General features: G+C 32.7%; 1 protein-coding gene across 3 annotated transcripts in view; it reads right to left on the reverse strand.

Annotated features, from left to right (window-relative positions):
* LOC134728322 (zinc finger protein 347-like) overlaps positions 1–7,632 on the reverse strand; it is a 30,917-nt gene extending 23,285 nt beyond the window's left edge. For all 3 annotated transcript variants that reach the window (XM_063592894.1, XM_063592895.1, XM_063592896.1), the window contains exons 1-2: positions 7,506–7,632; positions 123–1,086 (exon numbers count right to left, since the gene is read on the reverse strand). In XM_063592894.1, coding sequence (XP_063448964.1) covers positions 123–1,082 — 960 coding nt within the window. In that variant the 5' untranslated portion in view covers positions 1,083–1,086; positions 7,506–7,632. The remainder of the gene's footprint in view (positions 1–122; positions 1,087–7,505) is intronic.
* Between the last annotated feature and the right edge of the window lie 5,066 nt (positions 7,633–12,698).

The raw sequence follows: 12,698 nt of genomic DNA on the forward strand, positions 1-12,698 counted from the left end.
TCATGTAAATGTGTATATCTATTAGAGAAAAAAAAAAAAAAAATTCAGCAATTTTCTATTTGTAAATGGGCATAAATCTAGAATGGCAAAAGTGACGGCATAAACAATCATAAAAAACTTACTGTGTCTTGTTCTTCTTTTATTACAAAATCTTTCTGACTTTCCTCCTGGTTATCAGCATCTCCAGCATCATCATTATCATTGTTATCTCCTGAATCTTCCTCAACATCACCACCTTCCTCCCCCATTCCTACTACTTTAGATACTAACTGTTCAGCATATTGTTTAACAGATTTCGTAGAACTTTTTAACTTTTTATTTTTCCCTTCCAAAGTTTTCTTATTTGGTCTTTTTTGTTTTGATTTATTAGACTGAGATGAACCCGATTCTTCTTCCACAGAATCTAACTCATTATCAGAATTATCATCATCACTATTTGGTTCCTTTTTGATAATAAAATCTTGTAATGAACCACTTTCTGTTGATTCTGATAATTTAGGAGTATTTGATACGTCAGTGTTTTGATTATCATGATTATCATGATTTATGTGATTATCATTAGAATGTACAGAAGAAACAGATTTAACAAACATTTGTCCATCACGATTCGTAGCTAAGTAAATTGGATGTGGTCCACTCTTCGAATCCTTATTGTTAACTGTATTGTTCTCAAACACCTCATTGGTGTGCTTTTCTGATACTTCATTACTATTGCCCTTTTGAAATTCTTTTCGATTCAGTAGAGATTGGAAGTCTAACTTTTGGCAGAGATTTACAAAATCCTTAATGTCTGAATCCCCAGTAAGATCTACTTCTCCTGTATATAAATAGGTTACTAATGTCTCTACAATATTCTTATTAAATTCTGTTAAATCAAATGTATTTATATCACCACATAGAAAACCTATTGACTTCAAGTGGCAGCTCTCTGCAGCAGCTAACACGACACGGTGAACTGGGACTAGACCAGAGTTAGTCTCTATGTAAAAATCACTATATTTTCTTTCTTTCCTTAGAACATTCAAAGTTTTCAGCAGTTTTTCCCCATACCTATCTTCTTTAAGAAAAACTTTTGCCATCATTGACCTGTAAAGATATATAAAATACTAGTTAGTCAGGATTTTTGTTCCTAACATTAAACACTTTAAATGACAAAAAATTCTTAAAAAAAAAAAAGTTTTAAGATGTGGGGCAAGTAAGTGAGAAGTCTTGAGGGAAATGGGAAACCTTGTAATATAAAGAATCAATTGCTTAGCGGAGTGCAGCTGGAAACAACTGAAGAGGTCCAACCCTGAACAGTTGGGGCAAAAATGGACACAATATTCGTGCTTGAAAAAGGCATGATTATGATGACAGGTCTGAACTTAGATTGTAATTAAATATTTACAAAAAAGAACTTTAATCACTAGTCAAAGAACTTAGAATTGGATATATGATTTGAATTTGTATTCTATTTTCTGCTTTTGTGCAATATTATACACTATGTGGTTGGAAATCCTCCCCCCCCCCCCTTTTAGTCTGCCTAAAATAAAACAAAAAAAGTATTTTTTTACCCACCCCAAGTCTTTAACAGAATATGACATGCATATGGCAGATTTTACAGTATTGTGTTCTGTCTCCTACTTTCATGTTGCTAACGTGACGGAGACAAAAATAAGTAACGTTAGCGACATTTGGACATGTAACATGAGCAACAACATCTTTAAAAGTTCAAATGTATGCACACAGTGATGTTTAATATATGCCTGGAGTAATAAAATTGTACAGTCTGGTTTAGAATTTCTAAATATACAGAATGTCATTTGCAGGTGTACTTTATATCAAATGAATACACATGAAACCAATTCGTAATAGTAACATTAGCAACATCTACTATCATGACATTACGTTTTGTTGCGAACGTCTTTTTGATGGACGGAATACATTTAAGGTCCTCTTGTAACGATATTACATACAACTAACCTTCTTTGCTACCCCATCATGTGAAGGAACTGACTCCGAATCTAATTCTGCAAAGGGCGATATCGTAACTCCTATACAGGAGAGTTACAGATCTAAATATATGTTGCTCACGTGACACTGATTTGGACGGAAACCTCAAGTAGTAACGTTCGCAAAAAATAAAACAGCCAATGATATTGATTCCTCAAGTCCTTTGACCCCCTTACGTCATCCAAATTTAATATGATTGCTATTTTCAATTATTTATAAAACCCGGGATAAAAATAACTACAATTGCCTGTCTGAGAACCAACAAGAAAATTGCGATCGTGACATACCACAATGGATGGAAAAGACGTGACGTTAGCAACAATATTATTAAATTACCTTTTTTAGCCTTTACCAATAAAAATCTGCCTTAAAGTTATGATTAAAACACAAAAGAAGACTTTTTATTAAAATATAAGTCCATGTGATAAGGCTCAGCTTATAAATAATACTTCAAAATTCCACTCCAAATAAGCTGGATGTCAGTAAAGTAGGTCATGATGTCTATTCCATGTCCAATATTTTGAAATTGAAAACCCTCTAATTCTAACAAAAAACACAAGCACAGAGTAATTTTTATTTTTATTTACTCAGAAAGACACATTTTATTCAATAACATAATGCATTACTCCATTACACAGTCTGTTTCACAGTTTCAGCAATTGCTTTTTTGATGGATACAAAAAAACAATAATTCCTTCTTATTGTAAAATCTGCCATAATCAAACTAAAATTATTATTCCTTACTCAGCATTTTTTTAAATATTAGAAAAATAAAAAAAAAATTGACAGCTAACCACCTCAGGACAATATTTCTTCATGCATATTTTTAAAGTAGTGAAAGGGAGGTAATCCTAACATTTAATTTATACTTTTTTAAAATGATTTATTCATTAACCAGGAAACCCTTGTTTCTTAATTTCTGAATGGTTTGACTCCCAAGTCAATCATAACCATCCCTTTGTGGTAGGGGAATCCGGGTCCGTTCGCTCCCACTTATGTTTCACCCCCTTTCACTTTCACACCCTACATATTCGCGCCCAATTTTGATTGGTTTTGTGTTGAATAACTTTGTAATCAAGTTTTGGCAAGTGTATTCTTATAAGTATAATTGTTGTCATTGTCTCAAAATAAAGTGAGAAACATTTTTTTGTGTTGAATAAATCTTAATCATATTTTGGATATTGTATTGTTATAAAAAATAATCCTTTCTAAATAAAGTGGAATTCTGTCAATGTTTTATTTTGTGTTGAATAACTCTTCATCATGTTTTGGTTAGTGTGTTGCTATTACCATGATTACTTTGTTTCATTGACTTGTTTCAAAATGAATTAAGATTCTTACTACGTTTGTTTGTGTGTTGAATAAATTTTATCATGTTTTGGTCATAATATTGTATTGCTATATATTTCATTGTTTCATTGTTGAGATCAAAGGGACCAAGCTGTTAAAAACAATTATCTTTTGTGTTTAAAACAGTTTTTCATTTAAAATATTCAATGTTTCACGCATACCAAGCTATAAATACATTCAGTATTAACACCAAAGCAATATAAAACAACTATCATGATTTTAAAATTATTCAACTGAAATTTGAATTAAAATTGGGCGCAAACGTGTTGAGTGCGAACGGACCTTGGGAGAAAATTTAAAAAAAAAAGAATTTAAACCATTCAGATATCCTCATGTCCATTGTGAGGACAAGGATAATAGCACGAAATGTTAGGTTAAACAGTTAAAGTATATAAATTTGAATTTAAAGATTGAACTAGAACATTTTAAAAGATAAACTTGTATCACCTGGTGTAAGAAAATGTGTGTCAAAAAACTTCAAACTTGTACAAAAACCCTGTACAGAACAGAACAGAACATATTTTATTTCCAATTAAGGGCCCACATGGGGCATACATGAATAAGGAAAAAGAATATTAATTTGATAGATATATAGATACAAACATTATTTTACATACAGTAACAATACAATAACTAACTCATATTCACTTTAATAAATTTACCAACAGCATTAAGGACCTGATTGTCTTCACAGTTTAATAAATAAATAAATTTATGCTGATTATCAAGTATAGAAAAAATTGGAATTCTTTGGCAAACAAAGTCAAAGAGAGCATCTCTATCTGATTTAAAATTTTCACAGTTAGTGAAAAAATGGATTTCATCTTCAACACAGCCAGAGGAGCATTTTTTGCAAATTCTTTCATTTCGTGGAATATTTGAAAAATGTCCAACTTCAATTTGAAGCTTATGAGCAGAAATACGTAATTTGCATATAGATCTTCTTAAATCAAAGTCCTTAATTAAAGACAGATAATTTTCATAACCAAAATTCTGCTTCAATTTCACATAATTAAACAGTTTTCCATCAGAAGCTTTATTTTGGCTAGCATACCAATTGCTAATATATTTAGTGTGAATTAATTTGCTAGATATGTTCAAAAATTTATATTGTCCGAAATGTTTTACTTCTTAATGTTCTTGTTTAATTTCAAAAACTTCTAATACTTTCTTAGCAAATGAGAACCAAGAAGTTATGTTACATTTGTGAAGCTCTTGGCTGCATTTATAAGCATCTTTCAATAGACTGAATTCAGTTGTAAGATTTTCAAATCTATACCAGTATTTTACAATTGACTTTACAATGTCATAATGTAAGGGGAAACGCCCCAGTTCTGATAATACAGCAAAATAGACACTCCTTTTGTGCATGTTGTGTACACCAAGTATAAATTTAGAAAATTTAAGATGGAGATTCTCACACTTAAGATTTTTAAAAATATTTTCAAGATTAAATAAGGAAGACTGATCAGAAGCTTTATTTTGGCTAGCATACCAATTGCTAATATATTTAGTGTGAATTAATTTGCTAGATATGTTCAAAAATTTATATTGTCCGAAATGTTTTACTTCTTAATGTTCTTGTTTAATTTCAAAAACTTCTAATACTTTCTTAGCAAATGAGAACCAAGAAGTTATGTTACATTTGTGAAGCTCTTGGCTGCATTTATAAGCATCTTTCAATAGACTGAATTCAGTTGTAAGATTTTCAAATCTATACCAGTATTTTACAATTGACTTTACAATGTCATAATGTAAGGGGAAACGCTGTAATTTATTACAAGAAAAATTATAACCTCCCCATACCTCTGAATTATATAACAGAATGGGTTTAAGGGTATGATCAAAAATATGAACACAAGATTTTATTCCAGGAGCAAATTGATAAAATCCTTTCTAAGTTTATAGTAGGCCTTAAGAGCCTTATTATAAAGTTCAGTTATAGCTAGATGAAAACTTCCAGATGCAGTAAAGTGAACACCTAAATATTTGTAATGAGCGACACATTCAATCAAGTTATTCTGCAGTCGAAAATTCGCCTGAATTTTTCATTTGTTTTCCTTCCAGCCTTATTAAAAATTATGACTTTAGTCTTTTTAATATTAACTTTGAGGCACCAGTCAGAACAATATTTTTCTAGCTGATCAAGTCTACTTTGAAGCCCTGTGGCTGATGTTGACATAATCACAATATCATCTGCATACATCAAACAATTTAATTTCTCAGAGTGCAGGGAAACTGCATCCAGGCAGGAGTCAAGATAAGATGGGAAGTCATTTATAAAAAATAAAAATAATGAAGGACTCAACATGCGCGTAGCTACGTTTACGTCAAAACGCCCGGGCGTACACTTGAATTTTCACGGGTAAACAAATATTTTAACCTCAATAAATCAAAAAGAACTGGCGAAAGCATATCAGCCTTGTAAATCTTTCTTCAATGGCTTGAAATTATAAAATTTGCTTTAATCAAAAAGTATGTATTTTATATTTGTTCAGTTTCTGTCAAAGTCTGAATCTACTGTAAAGTCATGAAGTTTACTTACATTTACCAAGTCAGTTTAATTTCAATAATTATCTGCTGAGATTCGATATATGGTTTGCATTTTTAGTTGTGCCTTCAGACAACATTTATGTCGCGAAAGCGACACATAGCAATCCTAGATTTCGTCAGAGGCGTCATTCATGACAAATTTGTAAACCTTCAGATTGTCATGAAAATTGGGCAGAAGTTAAATGAAATAAAAAGAATAAAGAAAATGATTGATTCTTTTAAATGCTGCTGTGGACCGGAGAATGAATTCACTTTTTGTGGGAAGCAATTCCAGGCGATATCACGAAATCCGTTGCGAATCTTAGCATATATGACAATTTATTATTTCATGTCCATTTCTGAAATTTGCACAAAAATGGGGTTTCGATCTAGTGATTGCTTCACCCAACTGCTCCTTTTCAACATATATATAATATATTTAAAGTAACTGGTTTGGACATTTTCTCTTAAGCCAATGACAATAAGTTTCCAAATCAACACAATGGAAAACATAAAAGATAAAACAATTAGACTCTAAAGTGTGTTGGTATTGATGAATTTTATGACAAATTATATCTCATTCTCAAAACCGCTGTCCATCAGCAACCTAGCTGAGCTTCGGGTGTACACTTAAAAATGGCCAAGCTACGCCACTGCTCAAGTTGTCTCCTTGTCTTACACCTTATTTAATGCTAAAAGGGTCAGTGAGAGAAGCTCCAACTCTTACACATGCTTGACTATTGTTATACATTATAATTTGTACAAAGTTACATCTTTTAATTTATTAAACAAATTTAACACAGATGCCTAATTGACTACATCAAGTGCCAATTTAACCAGGTGCCAATTTGACTAGGTGCCGATTTGACTATACTGTATTCTGTATTCTGTAGGTGTCGCTGTTGACACTGGATTGTCTCCCTTGTAATTTTTGAAATCTCGCGTGTATATATATATCACTCTGGTAAACCACTCACTTGTACTTTAAAATATATAATTTTAGGTGGCAACTGCGCTTAACATCATTTGACAAAATTTAAAAATATATACATTTATTAATTAAGGGAAAAAAATATTTAAAAATAAAAAAATAATATTTCATTAATCAAAACGGCGCGACTCGCAAATAAAGTCACCCAAAAAACGCATTAGTGTTTCATTAGAGACGGAGACATTGTCGTTTTTTTCCATTGACAATAAAAGTTCCAAATCAATATGCAACGATCCTGTGTTAAGTATATCTCATGTATAAGTTTTTGTCTTGCCTCTTCATAGTTTTCACAAAATAATAAATAATGTTCCACAGTTTCTAATTGACCACAATCACACTTGGGGTCAATATTTTGATTGATTTTGTTTAGGTAATTTTTAAAAAAATATCCGGATCTTAAATTTCTAATAATTTTTGCTGTTTTATGATCTGGATAATCAAATGTTGATTTATTGCTGACAGTCTGATGAAAATTGTAATAAAATCTTCCTGTATCACTGTTATCCCATCTATATTGCCATATACATATATACTGGTTGCAGATTTAACCAGGTGCCGATTTGACTAGAATTCGCTGTAAGGACCATCACCTGATGTATTTTACTAGAAGTGTTTACATGACCAGTTTGAGGTTACTTACTAAATTAATGTAACTACTTTGACGTTTAGGCATTCAAGTGAACACAGACATAAAAGTAAACAGTAAATAATTTAGGCAAAGCCAAAAGTCGGCAGGTCGATCGTGAACAGGAAGTTGCACCTTAACGTTAAATACCGGACCGTTGACGTCGTTCTCACCGATTCCGGAATGATTACACTTCAAGATTATTTTTAATAATTGCTAATAAATAATTTTCATTGTATCATGCACAGCTTTTTTATAAGAAAAAATATTCAAAGATTTTTGTTTAATTACTGAAGCATCAATCAGTATAAATCACAGAAAAGAAAATCGTTTGGAAAACGTTATTTAATTTTTGAGCATGCACTGAACCAGCCTGAGACATATATATCACATATGTCTCTGACTGAACCTAGTCCAAATAATTATGACGTCTGGCAAGGCTATTTTTTTTTTTCTGGGACGCCTGTATCTATTTTTTTTTCTGGGACGCCTGTAGGAAGGCGTCCCAGAAAGAAAAAAAATAGCCTTGCCAGACGTCATAATTATTTGGACTAGCACTGAACCTAGATCTATTAAACCTGAGACTACTATAACACATAGTAGTCTCAGATTAAACTGTATACAAATCCTTGGAACCACAAAGCGAAAAAAGTAAATAAAGCAAAAATCAATAAACACATTGTTTTCAGATATGTCAGAGAATTAAGAATTTTATTAAAAATTCTATAAATTAAATAAACAGTTTTCAACTTTGTTGTCTCTTTGCCACATTCCTCATTTCCATTCTCAATTCTATTTGAATTGTATCTCATTTACATGGCGGTCGGGCCTTTTTATAGTAATTTATATGGTATGGATTTTTCTTTATATTGAAGGCCGAGCAGTGATTATATAGTTTGCGTAAACTCCATGTCATTTGAACTCTCAGCTGGGTGTTGCCTCGTTAGTAAGCATACCAACCCCCTTATTTTATATAAACTGGTTCACATACAGGACAAGTTATTGCTCTAGTGAAGCTGTCCTTAATACATGCTTAAAATTGTAATATCGGTAGTTGGAGAAGCTGAATAATACACTTTTCTGTTACTATTTTTTTACAAGTTATCATGCAGTATGGGACAAATCCCATTTAATCTTTTCCGTGTGCATGATTCAAACATACATTCAAAGAGTATTGGGTAAAATGAATGACTGTTTATGTTCTGTATTTCTCCGTATAGACACGGGATAACACTGACAAAGTTGTATTGTGTGAAGGTTATAGTTCCTGAATGTTTCTTCCCAAAAAGATTAGGCGATATAGATTATTGGCGAACCTTCAGACTATGTTCGGGATACAGGTCGGAGAAATTATGACTCGCTAGAAAATTAGGGTATATTGTATTGGGGCAAAAATGTAACTTTATGTGCAACAGTCCACCTAGCGCACATAGAGCACGCTTTATCCTCTATACACGAACAGTGGCGTATTCAGAACTTTTTATACGGGGGCACCATACAGTCATGCTTCATTGTTTCCTTATATTCCCAACCAAATTTTTATCACGAAAAAAATGCACATTTACAAAATTAAGGAAAAAAAGATCACCGTAAATTAAAATTTTTGACTGTTTTTTTTGTTTTTTTGTTTGTTTGTTTTTTTTGTTTTTTTTATCTAAGCTAGAACAGTAGTTAATGTCTTAGATAAAAATCATGACAAAAAAATAAAACTTATATATATATTTATATATATGTAAAGTACTTTTCATAAACGAACAACATGTCCGAAATCTGAATAATAAGTACGGTCAATTAAAGCTTCATTTTTACCACATCTTTATTAAATGTTTATAAATCCAGACAAGAAGTCGGAGGATGATATAAAAAAGAAGATGTGGTATGATTGCCAATAAGACAACTATCCACAAAACACCAAAATGACACAGACAATAACAACAATAGGTAACCGTACGGCCTTCAACAATGAGCAAAGCCCATACCGCATAGTCAGCTATAAAAGGCCCGATAAGACAATGTAAAACAATTCAATCGAGAAAACTAACGGCCTTATTTACGTAAAAAAATGAACGAAAAACAAATATGTAACACATAAACAAACGACAACCACTGAATTACATGCTCCTGACTTGGGACAGGAACATACATAAATAATGTGGCAGGGTTCAACATGTTAGCGGGATCCCAACCCTACCTCTAACCTGGTACAGTGGTATAACTGTACAACATTAACGACCTATAAAAATCAGCTGAAAAGGCTCAACTCACCAGATTGACGAAAATACAAGAATACAAAAATCATCACACTTCTACCAACTAGACAACCACATACTAAAACAGGTACAAACAAATCCTTACCTATGTCTAATCATCTCTGATGACCTTAAATGGACCAGCCACATAGGAAAAACAACAAGCAAGACAAGCTGCACACTAGGGCTCCTGAGAAGAAACTTGCGCCAGTGCACCCAAGAGTGCAAAAAACTTGCCTACTTAGCCATGGTAAGATCTGTACTAGAATACGGTGCTGTCATCTGGGACCCATTCACCATCAGGGAAATAGAAAAAAATGAAAGCATACAAAAAAGAGGAGCAAGTTTCATCCTGCACGACTATAAATCCAGAGACACCGGGTGCGTCACAAATATGCTTTCTTAGCTTAAACTATAACCTCTACAAAGTAAACATCAGAGGCTGACTATGTTCTACAAAATGGTTGAGGAATAGGTGCCGGCTATTGATCCAACAAATTACCTACAAAAGACAAAAAATAAACGCCAAGTCAAAGCAAAAAACTTTAGTGACTTCCAATATTCAAACATCGTTGAAAGACAAGAAACCAGAAATAGCAGATCGTACAAATTAATAGACTGCAAAACAGACATTCGGAAGAACTCTTTTTTTCCAAAAACAATAGTAGAGTGGAACCATCTGGAGGAGGTAACTGCATGTCAAAAGACAGTTGAGGGTTTCACAGCTGCCCTCCAACGGAACATTGGACTAACCAACCCACTCTCCTTCCAGTGCGCATATATCCGCGATCGGATCCTGCACTGTGTAACATACAGATACAGATACATTTGTACATGTGAAGAGTTATTTAAAGCCGTTTTAAATAGTTATTTGACATTACGGCTTTATTAAAATTGTCTATCAGCAAGTTGGGCAACATAGGGTAAACTGCAAGAATGTCGGTAAAAAGACAGTTTAAATAAATATACGTTAATTGGTGTTTTTTTTTAATGATCTTAAATATATTGGGTTAAGGGATGTGCTATTTATAGATATGTTCTATCTATTTAATTATTTGTTACGCCCCCTATAATATATGAGCAGTCCGGTTAATCACCCTAGACACTATATTCATATACATATGATATATGCGTCTGGGTAATCGAGACTTCTTGCACAGTGGTCACTGAACCATGAAAAAGAGGTCAAGACCAGAAGACACCGACCAGCTAGACATGTACACTTTATAATCATTCCATACACAAAATAACATAAACCTATTATATACAGTATAAGAAAAACAGACCAAAACACAAAAACTGTAAAACGTAACTATAACCACTGAACCATGAAAATTAGGTTAAGGTCAGATGACACCTGTCAGTTGGAAATGTACACATTACAATCATTGCATACACCGAAAATACAAGACCTATTGATTATAGGATCTGAGATATGGACTTGACCACCAAAACTTAACCTTGTTCACTGATCCAAGAAATGAGGTCGATATCACATGTAAACTGTCTGACGGGCATGAGGACCGTGCGAGTACGCACATACCAAATACGGCAAATAGAGTTATCTTATTACTCACAAAAAAAAAGAGAAATTAACAATACAAACAATTACAATAGTTTCAAGTAGCCAATGAACCATGAAAATGAGGTCAATGACAATGGAGATGCGACAGACGTAAATTTAACTTCGTAACATGAGGCATATACAAAAAATGTATATACAAAGTATAAGGCATCCAGGTTTTCCACCTTCTAAAATATCAACCTTTTAAAAAGCTAGTTAACGGATCACAATCCCTATGTCGAGCTTTCTGCGACAAAATTCTCAGGCTCGACAAAAACTGTGTATTAAGACTTTATTAATAGAATATATAAATATTCATGCCAAAACGTGCCGTCATACTTGTGTCAAACATTTTAAACTAATAGTATAACATATTTTTTTTCGATCAGCTCCGATTTATTCTCATGAATTATGAACAAACCCGAAGAGGTTCGATTGAAATACTCCCAGCATATTAACAGTAGTTTTCGCTCCTTACTTTCCCCTACATTCCCCTGATACAAACAGTCGTAAATCGTACTTTACGATCCTTTGTGAAACGATAGTGGTTTTTGTTTGTTGTTAATAGTCATATTTGATTTAATTTTGTTTTGTCATAAATTAGGCCGATGTATTCATGTTTGAATTGTATATCACATCTTTTGTATAGCTTACTATATCACTGTATCATTACCATAAATTCAATATATGTATAGCTTTCGTCTTGTTCTCTGTTCATTATCCAAGAAAATAACATAACCGTACATTGTAGCTACCCTTGTGCCAAATGCAGAGAACCAGCCCCAGAGAACATTATATCCGGTGGTAATGATCATCAAAGTGTACGGTATTTGGTTTATAACTCGTATATATATATATATATGGTGTATGTATCTTAACCCATTCACGACCGTTCAGTAATATATATATATATATATATAGTTTTTCAATTTAGACTCTTTTATATTTTTTGTTTGGGCATGTATCATATTTTCCCTCCGGTTTATATGATCCGTTCATCCTATATTGACTCTTAAAATTCAAGAGTTGATCTAAAATTGAGGGTACTTTTTCTAAAAATGAGGGTACTTTTTATATGGCCTTCCAAATACCGTTTCGATCCCTAACACTGAAGAGACATTTATTGTCGAAATCCGGATATGGTGTACTAAAGAATATTGACAATGGCAGTCAGCAGGGTTAAAGAACATCAGTTGTTCGACCTGTTAGTCAAATGCGTTTTGTTTAAATATACTTTTTCACTTTTTTGGTCTTTTGGAAAATGTTGTTTGTGCTGTTTTTAGACCCTTCTACAACGAAATTTGTTTGACATGCACACGTATAAAAATTGCGGTTTTTATCCAACGCAATCATAGGTTTGAACGTAGTTTTCAATTTAGACTCGTGTATATAGCG

Source organism: Mytilus trossulus, chromosome 8 (assembly GCF_036588685.1).
Source record: "Mytilus trossulus isolate FHL-02 chromosome 8, PNRI_Mtr1.1.1.hap1, whole genome shotgun sequence".
NCBI lineage: Eukaryota > Metazoa > Mollusca > Bivalvia > Mytilida > Mytilidae > Mytilus > Mytilus trossulus.